This window comes from Rhodnius prolixus, unplaced genomic scaffold (assembly GCF_049639745.1).
Source record: "Rhodnius prolixus isolate KJV_2025 unplaced genomic scaffold, Rpr scaffold_3, whole genome shotgun sequence".
NCBI classification, from domain to species: Eukaryota; Metazoa; Arthropoda; class Insecta; order Hemiptera; family Reduviidae; genus Rhodnius; species Rhodnius prolixus.
In genome coordinates, this window is record NW_027411603.1 from 38,854,865 (window position 1) to 38,875,845 (window position 20,981).

The 20,981-nt window shown below is 35.4% G+C and overlaps 1 protein-coding gene across 3 annotated transcripts in view; it reads left to right on the plus strand.

Annotated features, from left to right (window-relative positions):
* LOC141452585 (uncharacterized) overlaps positions 1–20,981 on the plus strand; it is a 156,140-nt gene that overhangs the window by 38,388 nt on the left and 96,771 nt on the right. For all 3 annotated transcript variants that reach the window (XM_074124886.1, XM_074124887.1, XM_074124888.1), the window contains exon 2: positions 15,694–15,753. In XM_074124886.1, coding sequence (XP_073980987.1) covers positions 15,694–15,753 — 60 coding nt within the window. The remainder of the gene's footprint in view (positions 1–15,693; positions 15,754–20,981) is intronic.

The following is a 20,981-nucleotide window of genomic DNA, read 5'->3' on the forward strand; positions in this document are numbered from 1 at the left end:
CTCCAGAAATCATTGATAAAATCCATGATAAGGTGATGGATGACAGAAGAGTGAAGGTGCGTGAGATCGCTAGTGCTGTGGACATCTCGAATGAACGGGTACATAATATTTTGCATCAACATTTGGACATGACAATGCTATCCGCAAGATGGGTGCCGCGATTGCTCACGCTTGACCAAAAACGAAATCGTGTGAAGTGTTGCAAGGACGGTTTGCAGCTGTTCCAGAAGAATCCGCAGGACTTTAAGCGTCGTTTCGTCACTGTGGATGAAACATGGATACATCACTACACTCCTGAGACCAAAGAACAATCTAAACAATGGGTTACCAAGGGGGAATCTGCGCCAAAAAAGGCGAAGACCGTTCCTTCGGCCGGAAAGATTATGGCGACTGTCTTTTGGGATACGCAAGGAATAATCCTCATCGACTATCTGGAAAAGGGTAAAACTATTACAGGTGCATATTATTCATCGTTATTGGACCGTTTGAAAACCGTGCTGCAAGAAAAACGCCCACGATTGGCCCACAAAAAAGTCCTTTTCCATCACGACAACGCACCAGCTCACACCTCAGCAGTTGTGGTCGCAAAATTAATGGAAATAGGGTTCCAACTCGTTTCACATCCCCCCTATTCTCCAGACTTGGCTCCCTCGGACTACTATTTGTTCCCCAATATGAAGAAATGGCTGGCGGGAAAAAGATTTTATTCAAACGAGGAGGTGATTGCAGAAACGAATGGCTATTTTTCAGACTTGGACGAATCCTATTATTCGGAAGGGATCAACAAACTAGAGCAACGTTGGACGAAGTGTATAAGCCTAAAAGGAGACTATGTTGAAAAATAAAAAAGGTTTACCCCAAAAAATTAAATAGTTTTTATTTTTGCACGGACTTTTCAAACGACCCTCGTATTACTTGCAAAGCTATTCGTCGTGATCTCTCCTCTTAACTTTTCCAATGATTCAACCTCCACAAAGTCCTGAATACATCTTTTATTCATGAATAAATCAGCCCATCTTACCTTATCTTGCCCACTAATCTATCCAATCTTACAGTTCAAGCCTTTACATCCATTTCCCTCTTCTAGACACTCCACCTTTGTCCGCCAAAAGTGGTGATGGCAGCATAATCTCCTAGCTTAATAGAGTCTACCTTAATTCGTGCATATTTCTACCAATGGCTGTTATATATCTTACCTGGTCCTCAACCAGTTTACCAAAGAAACCAAGACGTCTTTGCCTTTATCTCTATTTGCGGTTATATTAACTGTTAAGTTTAAATCAATTACTTTGTTAACGATTAACACAACACTGATTGGTTAAAACTGTAATGGCTATACTTAATAAATATAATTATACTCAAATTATTTACATTTTGTCAACCGCTATTCATAAGAGGAGCGTGACGTCAATTCACTCAGATCATATGTTTAAAATAAAAACTTATTTTACCTAGAGAATACATAAGCAGACGTCAGATCGTTTGAGCCGATCACTGAAAGTTGCCAAAGACTGAAAAATATTCAGTTCCCATTTCCCTTCAACCCAGTTTTTTTCTTTAGAAATGGCACCACTTTATAAGAAAGCAGCTTAATCAGTCTCTTCTATAAAAATAAACTATTTCTGATGGGCGGATATTGACCATATTGTTATTTTTTTCAGTCCTAGATGGAACATGTTAAGGAAATATATATTGTAAAACGTAACTTTCCTATGAAAACATGAATGAGAAACAGTACAGGTTGTACTTTTTCTTTACATCAGAAGAGTGTGAAAAACAATATTTTCTCTTATGAAGAAAGGAAGTAAAAGTATTTTTAATTTTAGATCTTTTGTGGTAGATTAAAAATAATAATAATAATAAGAACGTATTACAGAGATCTTTACTGGAAAATGAAGCCATTTTAGCATCAACTTCTTCCAGTAAAAGAATGAACAAAAGTTTCTTCTTTTACTGCTGAGGAGTTGGATTAGACATTCCAAATGAGGAAAGAGGTAGAAGTTTTGTTCTTGTAATTAAGTGGTCTTACCCAGAAAGAGGGGGTTTTTCGCAGGAATAGGAGAAATGCCATGGAAAAGGAAGGTCGCGCAATAGGCGGGCGGCGCCTTCGTACTGATGCTGGGACAAGAACATTGTGAAAACTGTGGGTGAATTAGGAAAAGACCTTATTAAATTTATATCGTTCCGGTAGTAGTACTGGGTTCTAATATAGGTGGAAGGCGGTGCCGAGGCCAGCGAGGGCGGTTTGATTAAACAGTTTACTTGCCGCCCCTTATCGTCTGCATTACTCACACTACTCTCTCCCGTCTCCGTCGTCGGCTTTCTAGTTTCTTCTGCCGACTGTAGTACCTCAAATGTTTACTATCTCCTTTTCTCTGCACTTCTGAAGAAACTTAATTTCTGTACTTACATATTGGACAAACTTATTGAAGATTTTATTTTTTATTTTTTTAGTTATATTATTTTTATATTTATAGCTAAGTCTGAGAAATTTAAAATCTTCCACTTTTTTTGTTAAAGACAACTTTAAAAAATAAAATAAAGAAGTATTTATCTATCCCAACCTCCTGTACTTCTATTGATTCAGCAAAATCTGATATATTTTTTTAAAAAATTAAGATTAGCAGTTATAAGCAAGTGAAAGGTGAAAGATTTATTCGTTTTGAAGAGAAACAAGAGTCATTACCATTAAATTATAAGCCCTGGTTAAAAGATAAAAATTTCTTTTGTTTTTTATGCAATCTAAACGTTGTTGAAAGCACTACAATTTTTTGGCAGTGTCCGACTTTAAAAGAATTTAGAATAACCTGTTTTAACAGGAGCCAATTGGATAATGAACAATGTTTATTTTATTTAAATGGCGGAGACTGGATAAGATTAGTTTAGTTTATTATAGCACCATCTTCTTACAGAAATGTTTTAATTACAGAATTTAATTTTTACTTACAAAGGAATTATGATTTTTAGTTGCACGAGTATGATATTTTGTTTACTTTGTATAAGTCATCCCTTTTGTCCTTGGACCTAGCCAAATCCTGTTACAACCAAATTTCATTCCCAAACTTTCCCAACACTTCAATTCGCTCATAAACAATCTATCCCAGACTACTCTTCCCTCGGAATCCTCGCCGAAGACTGAAGCGTCGATGGCCTCGCGATCGTATGATAGAAAAAGGGAAACCTTCGAATTCACTTCAGCGGTATCTTGTGTTAGTTGACTCATGATGGTTATCGTTGGATGGTCCTCATCCAAATCATTCAAGCCATTTCTTATTTTGTATTGTAATCCGTTTTACTTGTTGCCAATAGCCAGTCATAAATTAAATAAATAGAGTTAAAAAAAAAATTGTATGTCTTATTTTTTCCTTTCTTTTGTTTTAAATCGGAGCATATTTTTTCATTTACTTTCTCTTTACTAATTCATATATCGTGTATATATTTTTCTTATTAGTTTGATAACAACTTGACAGACGGTCATAAAGATCATTGTCTTGTGATGATTTGTATGTTTCTTTTTGAACCTGTATAAGAAAAAATTAATAAACATCTTTATCTATTTATCTATCTATCTATAAGCAAGAATGGATCTGAAAATCACCCAGTTACAGCTCCAAAATGAAATTCAATTCTTCTTAAAATCTACTGAAATGCACTTTATAAAATTTGGACATTTATTGCTGTAATTACAACGGTTACTATTCATCTTTTAAAGCTTTTAACTTGCTGATATAAGTAAATAAGGATATTTATGGGAGCGAAGAGTTTCTGTTGGGTAAATACTTATTATGGGTCACAGATCACATTGTTGAAGGGATGTGTAGATATTATTAGTTGTAACGGTGAACTATGTTGAATAGAAGACAGAAATCCTTTACTTTATTGGTGGCTATGTCTGGAAATTGAAGAGAACACATTAGTGTGAGATGGAGGGCAGTAGAAGTAGTGGTGAGGAGTGTGTTCTTGTAGTTTAGTTTGTGGCGGCACGGTGTCGAGTTGACGAGAAGGCCAGGTGGTGGTGTGGCTATTGTCAGTAGGAATGACAACAGAACGCCTCCTCCCAGAGGAACATGTACCATAGAATATAGGCAGCCACCTCTGTCAACCACTTAACTCGGACAGCTAACACACTCACTCTACCCTCTCCTAGCCACTGCTACTTCTTCCTTCCGTACCCTTCTTGATACGGATACAATAGGACGGATTTAGCATGTCCTGACCGCGCCACTGTATACCAACATTCCAGGTACTAAACCATAGCCATCACAATAGGTACTACACCTCACATTGTTAGCAGGTAATTCCATGAGTAAGCAATAATCTAGTTATCCACCATGTTTCTCCGCTCTTTTACAAATTATCTTTAAGTACACCCATATAGTAGCAACAACTTCACTTACTATGGACAAGTAATGCTATTCAAATAGTATGGTTCATTCATTGTGGTTATATTGAGCTGAAATTCTTTTGGTCAACAGATTTGTTGGAAATAGATTCATTGAGCATTAGTCTATTTAAAAATTAATGTCAAACGCCCACCAGACTTCGTTATAAATTCTCTATTAATATTTACGAGATATTCTTCAAAGTTTACACTTTTCCTGAAGGCTTAATGTTTGCTAGAAGTACCCAGTGGTCTAGTATTTTAGAGTAGAGTCCTTCAATCTTCAGGAACATTCTCAAAATAAATTATCCATCTAGAGAAAACGTAAAATCTGTACCAATAGTAAAATAATCTGTTTTTTAAAGATATTTATGAAACTGTAATTATTTTATCTATTGTATTTTTTGAAATGTTTGAGTTCTGTATTGGGCTTCCAGTTTGTCTTTAGACATAACTTGAGATTTTTCGCTGATTGCTAAGCCATATAACAACCTAACGTAGGTACACTTGGACATATCGGACCTTTGGTAATGTTAGGGTGCAAGAACCACCACCATCTGGGCTCAATAAATCGATTAGTTACGATATTACAGCACACCGAAGTAGGTAATTACTATCGGATGCGAAAACTGCCTTTTCACCGAGGACCTAACCTAGCGGGTTAAAAGGCGAGACCTGCAAAGCTAATATGCATTGTGGTACTGGGTTCGATTCCTGGTCTTGGCCTTGGATTTTATTTAATGGTTAAATGAGAAATAGTAAAGGACGTTTTCTAGGCGCCTCTGTCCACGACACCTAGTAAATGGTAGTTGGACTTTAAGCCCCGCCTGAAAAAATAGGCGATTACTTCACTTTATCTATTATATTCACTTTATTAAAAAAAAGAAAAAAAAATGTTATAAAGCTACTTTTAGGGGCATTACTAACGGAAATAATATTATTAATCATAATATTTAAAGAAAATAATTAGACAATATTCTGTAAATAAAAAATAATACTCGCAACATTTGAAATTGGGGATAGCAACTCGACTTCACAAGTTTTACTCCCCAATTTTGGATTACGTTATGAAATATCAATTTGCTGAAGTCTCAGCGATTGATCCTCAAACATGACAATTTAAATAATCTTAATTGGGTGGATTGGACAGAGAAAAATAATTGCAAGAGAACTCACAATATCTGGAAATCAGAAATGGAAACTAAATTCCACTCGGTCGCTCCCCATTTTAAAATCTAAGTTTCTTTCCAGTAACGACAAATTAAAAGCCATTTTTAGTATCTAAAAATCAATTATCATTTCTGGCTCAAATTGTGGATATAATAATCGAAAGGACTGATAACCTGGAATATATACACTTGACTTAAGCTATTAGGTGTTGAAAAATCAGTAGCAATCAATATTCTTATGTAATTGAATAGTGTGCAACAAGTAATTCAATTATGCTTATGTAATTGTAGTACAAAATTAAATAAGTAGAAATGATTGCAATAAAATAAAATGTGTCTGTATTTGAGTGATAAGTCAGATTCAGGCAGCAGTGGGTGTGGTGAGCACATCCTGGACCTCCCTTGTCCTCTCATCTTCCACCCTTCGCACTTCCGTTCAACGCTGCCACACTTTACTTCCGCTTAGTGTTTTTGACACTTACAATCGATTCCTTTTCATTGCTTACGTATTGAAACTGATGAATTAAATGTGCAATCACTTACTGTATCCATCCTACTGCAGCCCTCTATATCAATTTAGCAAACCAATTTCAAGTTAACTATTGTTATTCTAGTGTGTAATTTGAATTATTACGCACAAAAAACAACGCGTTACGAATCGTTTTAAAGTTGTCATTCTACTTCCGTTTACTGACTGAGAGGGGGGGGAGGTGATTCAAACGAACACTTCTATCACCACGGCCACCTATATTGGGAGATCTGGCGTCTGTTTTAAATTTTCAAAATTGAGTTTTAAACCATAGAAACGCCAACAATGAAACTGTAGGAAACGCTCAAATTTGTTTTTTGTTTATTCCATTATTTGCATTATTATTATTATTATGGAAATAAAGGATTTACTATGTACGAGGGTCGTTTGAAAAGTCCGTGCAAAAATAAAAACTACTTAATTTTGAAACGAGTTGGAACCCTATTTCCATTAATTTTGCGACCACAACTGCTGAGGTGTGAGCTGGTGCGTTGTCGTGATGGAAAAGGACTTTTTTGTGGGCCAATCGTGGGCGTTTTTCTTACAGCTCGGTTTTCAAACGGTCCAATAACAATGAATAATATGCACCTGTAATAGTTTTACCCTTTTCCAGATAGTCGATGTGAATTATTCCTTGCGAATCCCAAAAGACAGTCGCCATAATCTTTCCGGCCGAAGGAACGGTCTTCGCCTTTTTTTGGCGCAGATTCCCTCTTGGTAACCCATTGTTTAGATTGTTCTTTGGTCTCAGGAGTGTAGTGATGTACCCATGTTACATCCACAGTGACGAAACGACGCTTAAAGTCCTGCGGATTCTTCTGGAACAGCTGCAAACCGTCCTTGCAACACTTCACACGATTTCGTTTTTGGTCAAGCGTGAGCAATCGCGGCACCCATCTTGCGGATAGCTTTGTCATGTCCAAATGTCGATGCTAAATATTATGTACCCGTTCATTCGAGATGCCCACAGCACTAGCAATCTCACGCACCTTCACTCTTCTGTCATCCATCACCATATCATGGATTTTATCAATGATTTCTGGAGTAGTAACCTCAACAGGGCGTCCAGAACGTTCAGCGTCACTTGTGCCCATATGGCCACTCCGAAAATTTTGAAACCACTTATAAACTGTTCTAATCGAAGGTGTCAGAGTCACCATAATGTTTATCAAGCTTCTCTTTAGTCTCCTGAGGCGTTTTGCCTTTCATAAAGTAGTGTTTAATCAACACACGAAATTCTTTTTCGTCCATTTTTTGAAAATCACTCGTCTTCCTCGATTCAAACGAATGCCAAACACAAAGAAATAGACCGATCTGGCTGAAACTTGGTGTGTGTTCTTCCAAGAGATGCTACTAACTAAACATAACCTCGACACGCGCCAGTAGTGCTATCTCTCTGACTTTGCACGGACTTTTCAAACGACCCTCGTAGAATGCACTTTTAAGAGGAAGTGGTTCTATCCATTTTTTGGTTTACTTAATTCCTCTATTCTTCGTATGGTTAGTGTAAAAGAATTATTAAGCGGAGAAATATGGTTGTCGTTAGTTAACAATGTTGTAGATCAGTTTTTGCGTAAAGATGGCCAAAGATGCCCTAAATTAAAAAAAAAAAAAAAAGGTAACTAATTTAAAATTTAACATAATAAATTAGAAATCAATGATTTTTGTTCTTTAAGTACATTGATAAAATTTCAAATTTGGAGATAATCAGTAAGAGCAAACAAATTAGGGTAAACTTCTCTGTTGTGGTAATTTTCTCATATTGACTCCAACGTTTCTTTAAACACGAACAACGTTTACTGTTCATTATAATCACTAAGTAACATTTTTTAGAAAAATTCGGTGAAGATGGTAGAAATAAAAGGTTTAAATTGAAGTCAGAATTTCCAATTTTAAATTGAGATTTGTGGAAAATAAAACGCTCTGTAGTTAAGAGAACTCATTATTATGTCAGTGTTAAATCGAATCTGTTATTTAGAAAAGTTATATGTGATAAATAACTAGTTCAGTTAATGCCTTTTACTAAAATTCATTTAAATTATGTCCATGGATGCAATAAATAACATTGCATAGTACAGCATTAACTAAATATCTATTAGAATGTAAGTAATGTGGAGGTAAAGTGTATATTTTGTTTTAACTTTGGATAAATTTCGCTTCTAGAGCTTACAGCTGTTCCTTGCTGCTTCTGAAATAGTGTAGTAGTCAGAAATAGCTTTTCTTGATCTTGAGATGTTTCCAATCTATGATTGCAAATCATTGGATTTCTTTCTTTAAAGATTTGTTAGACACTCTAGCCTATATCAACAAGGGACATTGTACTCGGATATCGTACACAATGTAGACTATTTCTGCTACAATGAAAGACCGTCGGACATGGAGTTTGATTTCGCGAGGATTTTTGACGTGGTATTCATGATGAATGAAATTCTTAAAACAGAATGTGCTGCTACTGACGGAGTATGCTGAAACCATAATTTTTTAAACAGTCAAATCTTTTTTGGGGGGGTTTATATTCGCCTGGAAATTCTTATTAGTTCAATAGTTAAAGGCCCAACTTAAAAACTTGGTACGCATTAGAAAGTTATTTAATAAAAATTACATAATTGTGTGATTAAGAATTGAGTTGAATGGAGTTAGATAATTGAATCAATCGATATTTAGAGAATGGTAAAGTTTGGTGAAGGCGAGGAAGTAGTTTGGTAGTATAATGAGAAGAATGCAGCAAACACCGCCCCCTGGCGGAGGTGGCAGGTCCAGAGGGGAGACTGCAGCCGCTCTGTTGTTGGAATGTTGGTGGCAGTGCCGCCTCCAAGTGTTGGAATGTTAATAGCCATATCCTCCATATATCTTACACTCTATTAATAACCCAGAACGCTTCCCTTATTACCTCTTATCTCATTGCTACCTCAATAACGGATTTCATACCATCGCAGCCCTTCCTATTCGGCCCTGTAAACAGAGTCGCATTTTTATTGCAGTTAATTTTATCCAAATATGTATGACTAATAAACCAATTTCTAGGCGCTCGTTCTTGCTAGTTAATCAACGAATCCAGATATATAAAAAAAAGTCACAGAAAGAAAGAACAGAACAATCTTAGCACTAAGTCAATGTTTTTTAGTTTAAGTTAATTCCAAATGTGAAAAAAAAAATCTGTTCTCTGAAAACGTTACTTTATTGTGAAAATTAAATGGTTTCTAGCGATTGTTCTACACAAAATTATAAGTATCATGATACTCTAATTATGTAAGTTGTTCGGGGTTTGTTCCGATGAAAGGCTCTCTAGTAAGACAAAGCAAAGTTATTGTGTAAACATTTTTAATTTTAAGTTTTCACCTCTTATCGCTACACGAGCTCTACAAACATATCAATCACTTCCAGGACTGGCTTTTCAAATGGAGAATCAAAACCAACGTTACGAAATCAAAATTTATAGTATTTACTCTCAGACGGAAAATCCTACCTCCCATCATCTTGAACCAAACTCCTATACCAACTGTGGACAAAGTGTGCTACCTAGGACTGTACCTAGACAAACTTTTAACATGGAATCCCCATACTAGACTGAAAAGACAAGAAACTAACCAACGCTACAAAACTTTTCGCCAGACTACTTGACAAACGATCTAAACTCAACCTACATAACAAAAGACTCCTTTACCTTCTGCCACTGCGACCTATTTGGTCATACGGCATCGAAATATAGCGATCGACTAAACGTACCAACTCTGTACGCCTCGCAGACATTACGGTCAAAAATACTGTAGAAACTTCTTAACGCTCCGTTCTATATATCTAACCTCACTATACATAATGACCTCAAAATCCCTTTCATTACTGATCTTGCTAACACTCGTTTCTTCAAATTTCATTCCACTCTACAGCAGCTCATCCTAACCCTCTCATAGAATACCTATCTTCCTCCACATCCTACCAGGTAATCCTCTAAGGAGATTGAAGGGAAGATGGCTCCTTCAATTTAGCAAACCAATTTCAAGTTAACTATTGTTATTCTAGTGTGTAATTTGAATTATTACGCACAAAAAACAACGCGTTACGAATCGTTTTAAAGTTGTCATTCTACTTCCGTTTACTGTCTGAGAGGGGGGGGGGTGATTCAAACGAACACTTCGATCACCTCGTGATCTACTCTTATCGTGAGAGCAAAGCACGTTACTGGAGTGACACCACTGGGTGCCTTCTCCACTCGTGATTTTCTTTTATTTTTTTTATCAGCTACCATATTTGCTTGTTGCAACAACCGTTGCAGTAGCAAATTCCAATAAAAGATTAAAAAAATAAAATAAAAAGGTTTCACCGTTAATATATATTTTTTGGAAATTTATTTAAAATAATAGACATTTTTTTTAAGCATAGATAGAATCATGGGTGTGTGTTATAAATCAGAATATTGTCAGATGAGAAATTTAAAAAAAAACGCAACGTCACAGGAAGCCCAATCAATCTTGTTTCACCTTTTCGGTGATGTTTTGATTCAACTTTCTGAAAATCATTAATAATTGAGTTAGATTTTTGGGAGAGACTGAGAGAACCTTTAATTTTTATAATTACAATTCTTTTTTTTTATTTAAAAAGCATCAAAATTTGAGGTTATTGGGCACTTGGAGCTTTTCTCAGTACACTGCTGATCTCGTGACCAACTGAGTGACTAATGGCGGCCATCACTGGATGACCGTCATTCACGTCTGACACGCTATTGATTTATACGAGGGGGTACCCAAAAATAATCGGAATTGCGTAGCCGCGCATGGAGCTTATGTAGTACGCATTTCTGCCGCTAGACGTGTATAGCGCAATTCCTTGCCAGTTCAGTCCTGCCTGTGTTGTCTGCCTGGCTTGTTCTGTTCATCTGCAGTGATTGTTTTTACCAGCGCTGTTTTGTTCTTTTTTCGTTTTTTATGATGGCAAGTTTAAGTGAACAACGTGCAGCTCTGAAATTTTGTTTTCTACTCGGCAAAAATGCTGCTGAAAGTGTTTTAATGTTGAAAACAGCTTACAAAGATGACGCTATGGGAAAAACTCAAGTATACGAGTGGTTTACTCGGTTTAAAAATGGCGACATGTCGATTGATGACAAACCTCGTTCTGGACGTCCATCAACTGCCCGAATCGGCGAAAATGTTGAAAAAATTCGAGAGCTGGTGTTCACAGACCGTCGACAGACAATTGATCAACTGTCAGAGAGTAGTGGGTTATCTTGGAGCTCGGTTCAGCGAATTTTAACGGAAGATTTGGGGATGAAAAGGGTTGCTGCCAAGTTTGTTCCTCGAGTTCTGACTGACAATCAAAAAGAACATCGAGTTGAAACATGTGCTTTGAAACAACAGCTTGAAACTGATCCAGACTTTCTGTCAAAGGTCATTACTGGTGATGAGTCATGGTGCTATGGTTATAACCCAGAAACAAAGCAACAGTCGAGCCAATGGAAGACGTCATCTTCACCCCGACCAAAAAAATGTCGTCAAGTCAAGTCAAACATCAAAACAATGCTGATTTGCTTTTTTGATGCCAAAGGCGTAGTCCATTCAGAGTTTGTCCCCCCAGGTCAAACCTCAATCAAACCTTGTATTTGGAAGTTTTGAAAAGATTGCGCAATAGTGTTCGCCAAAAAAGACCCGATTTGTGGCAAACAGGAGACTGGTTCTTCCACCACGACAATGCACCTGCACACACAGCCATCTCTGTTATACAGTTTTTGGCTAAAAATGGCATGGTTCCGCTGCCCCACGCACCTTACTCGCCTGACCTGGCTCCGTGCGACTTTTTCTTATTTCCACGCATGAAAAAGGGCATGAAAGGTCACCGATTTGACAACATTGAAGAGGTCAAGAAAAAAACGAAGAAGGAGCTGTCAGCCATTTCTAAAGATGACTACAAAAAATGTTTCGAACAGTGGAAGCACCGGTGGGACAAATGTATTAGTTGTAATGGATAGTATTTTGAAGGGGATAAGGTTGTTCTGTAAAAAATTTGTAAATAAATAGCTTTTAAAAAATAATTCCGGTTTTTTTTGGGTACCCCCTCGTACCTATCACATTTACCTATTGCACCCTGTAGGTACAGGTGTGAATCTCATTAAAAGGATTAATAAATAAAATAAAAAATTTAATTCAGTTCTTTTCAATTATCTCTTTTTTTACATCATTGCATGATTTTAATTGGAGAAGGTCGGAAATAAGTGTGTGTATATATGAATACAGTATGCTTTGTAAGAACGCGGTTAACTTATTATAAGGACAAAATTCTGTTAATTTAAACTTCTTTAAATGAAATAAAATAAATAATGCAAACATTCTTCGTATTTGTTTGAAGGTAAGTAAAAAAAAGTAAAGTAATCGCCTATTTTTTCAGGCGGGGCTTAACGTCCAGCTACCAATTAGGTGTCGCGGACGGAGGCGACTAGCAAACATACTTTACTGTAAATTTCTTTTATTAACCATTAAATAAAATCCAAGGCCTAAGACCGGGAATCGAACCCAGTACCACACACAATACATCTTAGCTTCGCAGGTCTCGCCTCTAACCGCTCGGCTACCGTGGCGCATTGTTTGAAGGTAATTACACTTAAATATTTCAAAGAAGGGAACAACCAAACATTGATTCGTTTCTGTGGTAACGTACAACCAAATCTACAATTTCCTGTTTAAGTTGGAATATCCTGTTCCTTTATAATATCAAGCTACTTCTTGAAAATCACTTCTGTTTTTCCACCTTAAACAGTTTAACTTCTATTTCCGCTCTTTTATTTACCCTTCTACCTATACTCTATAAGGCAATTACCTCCATGGTTACATTAATCTTTTTCCATGATTTAGTATTCCTTTTTTTCAACTGTATTCTTAAGTATACTTCTCATTTATTATTTCAATTTCCTGTAACAATTTGCTGTAAAGTTATGATTGCAAAATAATTTTGTTTTTTGGCATTGGCTTTCGCCATACAGCCAGCATCGTCTAGGTGCTTATCACTAGAATATCACTCACTCTCCATTCTTACTTATAAATACATTCGCTTCACTCTACTGTACGATGTACAACTACATATTTACATAATCTGTAGCTAATGGATGGATCAGTACTCTATATTCCTGTCAACCTTATAGCTTAACCTAAATTAAAATCACGTAATCCTTCTCTAATCATTTTCTTCCATTCATTTTAATCGGCTATAACTTTTAAATACATTCATATTTCATTGCTAGCTCTGCTACAGTTTAAGCACACAGATGTTGGTAGGGAATATTATGTCTTCGAAGCGAAATGGTGCATCTAAATACCTGTATATGTCGTCAAACATTCGTTTCCTTTCTACCACATAACGTGGACATATCATTATTATATGTTTGAAATCCTCCTTCTCATTGCAATCTACGCAAAGAGGAGAGAGAGGACCTTTTTGTTGATCCTGTGAAGAAACGATCCACCCACCGCATGTGTTCGCTCTCTGCCTGCTTATTGTCGTAACAACCCATTTATTAGTGACAGTTTTATTCTTTATTAAAAGCAAAAAAGTATAGTTAGTAAAACAATAATTTTAAAAAGTACTGTGAGAATAACTTTTATGTGCCTTGAAGATATCTTTAGTTAGTTTGATTTTATTTCTTCTTGTCACAGTACCAACAAAACAGTTTATTATTTCAAGATTTTAATGGAATCTCAGAGAAAGATTGATAAAGACCTTTTCTTCTTGACAATTAAATCATATAATAGAAAAACAAAAAATTGGCAGAGTTTGTTATTAGTTCTCTATTATTAGACTCACCTGAAAAAAAAGATTAGTTTTTCTTGAATAGTTAGGTCTTGCATTCATCCACGGGCATTGTCCGACTATTGGAATCCTCCAATTCTTAAAATATATCAGATTTCTTTAATAAATAGTAAACAAAACCAATTTTGGGGGAAACCAAAATTGGTTTTGTTTGTGGTTTTGATTGTATGAAAGTACAGTTTTTGGGCGTTGTCTAGAATAATTGTTTTTTGATAGAAAGACGAAGTAGTGGAAGGTTTTTAGGTCTACTGTCTGTAACATGTGGTGTCTGATATCTAGGTGTTGGATTACTTCAAGTCTTCTTTCTTCCTGCACACCTCACCCCTCCTTCTTTCTAGCCACTTATTTCTTTCAAAAGTAAAAAAAAAAAAAAAAAGGCAAAATCTTTGTGAACAGTTCATCACGGCAGTAGCTCATGTCAACACTAAATCTCTCTATTGTACGATCTTAGCCATTGTTTGTTATTCCTTCTTGTGTTTCAGAAAATATTTCACACCCTTCGCAGACTAAGAGCAGACATAATCTTTTAATAATAATAAAAAAAAACATTAATTATAAAATTAGTTTTTGACTATTGGAATAGTTATTGACTTTAAAAATCTTTTCATTCATACTTACGATCATGTAAGGTCTGCATCATTTGAACACTTATTTTTTCATAACTATCGTCTATTTTAGAAGACGTACTCGTATAGAAGCACATTAAGGTGTACGGGAACATATCGGACCCTCTTAAGAATCTTTTGAGTTATTTTGTTCACTTCGTTCAGTCCAACTAATTCTATCCTATCTGCGAAAGGAGGCTACATATTGTGTCCATCTACATTCGGAGGTGGTACATGTTGGACACCACATAGCCTAGGCCAGGGGTCGGCAACCCGCGGCTCGCGAGCCGCATGCGGCTCTTTTATCCAAATTGTGTGGCTCTTCAGCTTGCCCAAATTTTATTGAAACGAATGAAAATTCCATTTATTACCTAAAGGTATTTTTTCAAAAATAATTTTAAATGTGATAGGTTCGAAATTGAATAGAATTATACAATATCAAAATAAAGTACTTGATTTATATTGTAGGACTGCCGCCCTTTCATTCGTTATTATTTATTTGTTTATTTACTTTGCAGTATATAATAATAAATATATAAAACATTTAAATGTTATTGAATATCATAAAATAATAATTTGTGAATACAAATGATCTACCAGAGGTTTTTACATTATCATCCTTGCGGCTCTTGGTAAGATTTATTAAAATTATTTAAGAAGAAATGGCTCTCTACTTGAAATAGGTTGCCGACCCCTGGCCTAGGCCACCGACAAAAAGCAAAGCCATTATTTGGATGTTCTTTTGACAGCTGAGTACAATGGTTTTCTTGATGAAGACGCTTAATAGGTACAGACTACAAATTAATACGCAAGAAAATACCTAATAACTGTACAAAAATTATTACATTCGGACTAGATGATTTTTTGGGAATACCGAGGTGCGGTCATCAATAAAAACAACTTTTTGCTTTATACCAACGTTTCAGTAATTTTTACTACCTTCTTCAGGGTATTATAAAAAAAGTTTGTGAAGTTTAATGTAGAGCTACGAGTATATCATCATAACTGTTCATCATAGAAGTTGTTTTCATTGATGACCGGACCTCGATATACCCAAAAAATCATCTATCAACAACGGTCGAAAAAAAACCAAAACCATCATTCGGACTAGAATTATTAGCACCAAGCAAACCTCTTGATAAAAAATTGTCGGCACAATCACATACCCAAGCGTACTGCTAGTTCTGGAATACTTATGACATGATGTTATCTTTTTAGGTTTCGCCCAGCTGCAGAAAGGAGCAGCATCGTTTCCTTCTGCCACGACCTGCATGCCAGGTAATTATAAATATTATTATTAGTTTACAATCATTGATTATTTTTTTATTAGATAATAACTTTAATTACCTTTCATCGTCTAAATGGATTTAAATTGTGAGGACGTTTATTTACTTACTTAATTAAAGTTTTAATCAACAGTCTTAGAGCTCTCCACACTTAATCATTAAATTTAAGAACAGTGTGTGAATTGATTTTGATGATTAGAAGATTAAAAATTACTTATTAATTAAAAGGAAATCATTTTATTTGTTGTTGAAATGTTGCTGAATTTAAAGTTCTTCCACCAGCTGGTGTTAAATTTCCCCTATACACAATAGCTTACTGAATCAGACTGCGAAAGCTCAGCAAGCTTGCAGGCAGAATAATAATAATGTTGTTCATTTGATTAAAGTACCGTCTAGAGCTATTTATTTAAAGCCCTTGAACCCTAGTGTCAAATCGTAGACAACTTATAGAACAGTTTTCAACAAAAACCCAGATATTTGTTGCCCTAAATCGTAAGAAAGAGGATTGTAGTTGTAATATTATATATGTTAGACGCTTTAGGAGAATATATATATATTTTTTTAATTTATTTTGTAATTTACAATCTGTATAAATATATACAATAAGAATATATAGGTTTCGTGACCGTAAATTGTTAAACTTAGGATGGAAGATTTGCGAGGAATCGGTCAAATAAAACAACTCGTCTCTTTGCCAACGTTTCGACAAATATATTGTCCTCTTCAGGGCCTGGATATTACAAATACAAAACAATTTACAGAGTCACGATTTTCTATGTTACTGACTCTGTAAATTGTTTTGTATTTGTAATATCCAGACCCTGAAGAGGACAATATATTTGTTGAAACGTTGGCAAAGAGACGAGTTGTTTTATTTGACCGATTCCTCGCAAATCTTCCATCCTAAGATATACAATAAGAAAATAGGAGGTGAATGAGATGAACTAGAGCATGAAGAGCAGGAGGAGAGAAGCTACCCAGCGGTAGCACTCTCTATAGGAGAGAGGAGAATGTGAGGAGGAGAATATGAGGAGAGAGGAGAGTAATGGCGTTTAGTTCTTCAGACTGTAAGGAAGTAGGAGAAAATATAAATCAAACTATCGCAAGAAATAGTGAATTGGCAGTGGAAATAAAAAGAAAAATACAAATAAGTTGTACAACTGTAAGGACATCCCTAGCAGTTAGCTTTACCATTTGTCTCTTGCCAAAGGCAAGAAAGAATAAAGTTAATTGATGAAATAAACAAACATATCTAAATTCACCTGTAAAACAAATGACCAAGTCTTTGCCTGCGAATATCCCAATAACTATAGTCACCTGAACCTGAAATTACCTGTGCTGACAATGCAATGGAAAACAATGGCAAATGGCCCCCAATAGTTGACGCACCCTAAATTGAGAATAATATGTAACATTTTCGGGAAGGGATTAGCTATGAGGTTAGCATACTGGACTCCCACGCGGAGGTCCCGGGTTCGAATCCAGCAGCTGACCCTTAGATTTTCTCTTCCTAGGAGCTTCTTACAGCTCACTGTCCGGTGATGGACAGTGTTGTCTGTAAAGAGAGAACACTGTCCGGAGGCCGGCAGTGCACTGGAAAAAGCTCCGGGCGCTAATGACCTCAGCTGTTGATGCGCCAAAAAAAAAAAAAAAAAAAAATATGTAACATTACTTAATAATATAATTACGATTGAAATAATAATTTTCAGAGATTTCGAGAAAAAAAAAAAATCTATTTCCACTGCTTCTGTGATATTAATTAATTAATTCTCAATTTGTGTTTAGTTATTAGTCAGAAGAGATGGTCAAAGGACCACTAATTTGAATAATATGGAACTCCTTTGATATAAAGGCTAGCTTTCACTCTAGCGAACTCAAATACTATCAGCTTTCATATAAATAGCTAAATTGATAAATTTAATTTTCAATTATATATATATACAGAGAGAGAGGAAATGAGATAACTAATCAACGCGACTATAACGTATATTCAAAATGAATTTTAAACATTGATATATTTGTCATCAAATGGAATTGACACTAAAAATACTGTTGACTCTAAAATGTCTTGAATAAAGTCTCAAATTCTAAATGGTAGATTTCATGAAAACAAAACAAAAATAAACAGAATTCTCTAATAAATAATTATAGAATTCATTTATCTTTGTAAAATTGTCCATAAAACGATCACTTTATTGGGGTTTAAATGGTAAAAGTAATTGCAAGCTTTTTGCTACAAAAGTAAAAAGTAATGGCTATATTTTTAGGCGGATTTTATATCAGGTGTTCGTGGATGGAGGCTATACAAGTAAACAAACATAGTTTACTATAAATTTCTTATTCTAACCATTAAATAATAATCCAAGGCACTACAGATAGTTTTGGGGGCTTCACCTCTAAAATTCGTCTACCGTGGCCTTAACCAGTATTTGCTTATCAGAAAGTACGATCTTAAGAGGCAGAAATATTGGCTAGCTGTCAACTCTCTAATCAACGGATAGAATAAGACTAGGTTTAGTCAGATATCCTGGTTCTACAAACTATTTCTGAAGACAATATTATGGGGAATTTATAGAATTATTTAATCTTAAATCACTTACTTAGTCCTTCAAGTATTTTTCTCAAAGTTAAATTTCTAGCGAACATCCCACTTCAAGAATGCTGTGATCTGAAATAGTTTAGAAATAGACCAATACTTGGTGTTCGAATTAGCCAGAATAGTTATTTCTACTATAGTTATTAGATCTGGGTTGTTGCAAAAAAATTACAGCTATAAAGGAGGGTTTGCCCCATATTTTAAAGAAAATTTGGGAATTTTATCTTTAGTAGAAAAAGAGAAAAAAATTGTCAAAGTTGGGTGTTTTTCAACGTTACGCTTTTTCGTGCACTTTTTGACGATCAACCCTTATACAACTGTCCTACCGGACAGTTTTAATTACACAAAATATAGTTGGGAACTAGAGTTACAGTTATAAAGTACCTTATCACCAAATTTGAACTAAGGTAATAAGTAGTTATGTAAGGTGAAATGTTTTAATTGTATACAAAGTTAATGTACAATGGATTGTGTAAACACACATACATATAAATGTACATTGTTGTAAACGCTTTGTCAGCACCACTATCCCCATTATTTACTACTACTCTGTAAACGTGTGAATGACGTTCAGTGTACCTATATACCAGTTCAAATGGTAGGGGATACCGTTTGTTTCAAGATGGTGTCCCAACATGGCTTCCACTCATTGTCTCACCAAATCAACCCCACGTGGTCTTCTAAACCCATTCGGATCACTCACACCACCACACTTACATAGCAGACAGTTTTGATATTTCTGCTCAACTATTATCCTAGAATTATGAATGTTTACATGCATTGACAGGTTTTATTGCTATGAAAACATATGTAAATAACAGAAGAATCTAATTAATAGCATTAATAGCTTAGATTTCTTTTCATAAAAGAAGTTATTTACTTAAGACAGGTTTTCATTATATGTTACATATTCTATTTGCTAATTGCATTACAAAATTATGTAGATAAATGAGATGTTCATTTATCATATCCACTAAAGGAGGTCAAATGTTTTGATTCTTCCATTAATTGTACCATATTTAAATTCCAGTGGGCAAAAAGAAAAACACCAGTAATATCCCGGAGACCGCGAGGTTTTCGAACATAAGTGGCTTATAAATAAAATAGTTTTTAATGAAAGACAGTCTGGCGTTTGTTTGAACAAAATAAATTGCATCTTTGTATGTTATAAAATGGCAATTAACGCCAAATATCTAAATAAAGATGGTCTGAAACGTTTTTGTTAAAAATTATAAAAAGAAAAAGGATTTGTGACCAAAAGTTTGGCTTTTTTTTGCCTAATTAAATCAAGAAAGTTATTTCTGCAAAAGTCAAAATACCCGTTGTACGTTGAACTAGATACACTGTTAAGCGTTATTTGTAGTCAAATGTATATGAAATAATGTTAGTGAAAGAAATGGTCTTGTCGCTAATAAAAATTCTGAAGTAATAATAAGAATTTGAGGCGTAGAGTGGATTAAATGGGTGATTCAGATCCTTGAGTTGGCCGTAGATTTTGTTTTTTAAAATTTATTTATAATTTATCTGAACATTTAGCTTCATTAAATTAAAATATATTTATTTGTAAATTATCTAACTATCCAATAATACTTCACCTAAAAATAATTTCTGTTGAAATAAGATGTGCAGAAGAAGGAATTATTGTAGTATATCTATGAAGATATTGTGGATAAATTCAGATATAAAGACTCGGCAGTTTAGATAGTTAAGATTACACAAGGTGAGTGAGTAGATGAGATGATCTGAAGGAGTGAGTTGATTGTGCTCAGACAGAGAGATCTGTCCTCTCTGCCAGCACGCCAGTCGGCAACCTGATTGCTAATCCAACTAAATTGGATCACCTCCTCCAGTAGGTTGCTTGTGCCTCCAATGCCGCCAGATTGGTACAGTGAAGCGACGTGGGCGATTCCTCCCTACCCCCCACCAGCCTTACTCAATCCCCCACCTACCATCATCACGACAGCTCTTTCACATCTCACTTAGCTCCTTAGTTTATTGGCCTGCACAAAATCTGCCGCAGCTATTCATACTTATCTGTCACATCTCCTTATTAAAATCTTACAATTTATTGTTGTTGTTCTATCGACTACCTTCTTGTTGTGCAGCACATCCTGCGGCTTGCCAGAATGTTCTCTGCGAGCGAGTAATGGTAATTTTTTGCCAAATAGGCGAAAATTATTATTATTTTTTTTTTACAAGGTTGTAGACGCCTAGATCATTGATCTTCTCGTTGAGTTCGAACGGGTTGCCGATACAATCAAAATGCCGTTTTGATTGTGAAGCTATTCCACTCAGTCTTTTACTGCTTCTTTCTTTCAGATTCCTGATTGTGTCGGATTCCTTGTGCAAAAAAAACTTTGTGAGAAGGAAATGCCTATCAATGTTAATCTCTGACTGCTTGGAAAGTGCAAAGATCAGATTCTATCTTAGGTTAGAAGCTGTGTTGAAGAATTTTATTTGTGATTTCTTACAAATTCTGTACAAGAAATCGACGATGATGTTCCTCAGAACTCAAGGAAGTCTCGGGGGTCAGTGGCATTCAGTTGGCGTGGTGTATTGTTAGGAATAACAGTGGAGGCGAACGACTGTAAAATGGATTAGAGTAAGAAGAGAGAGCAGTATGG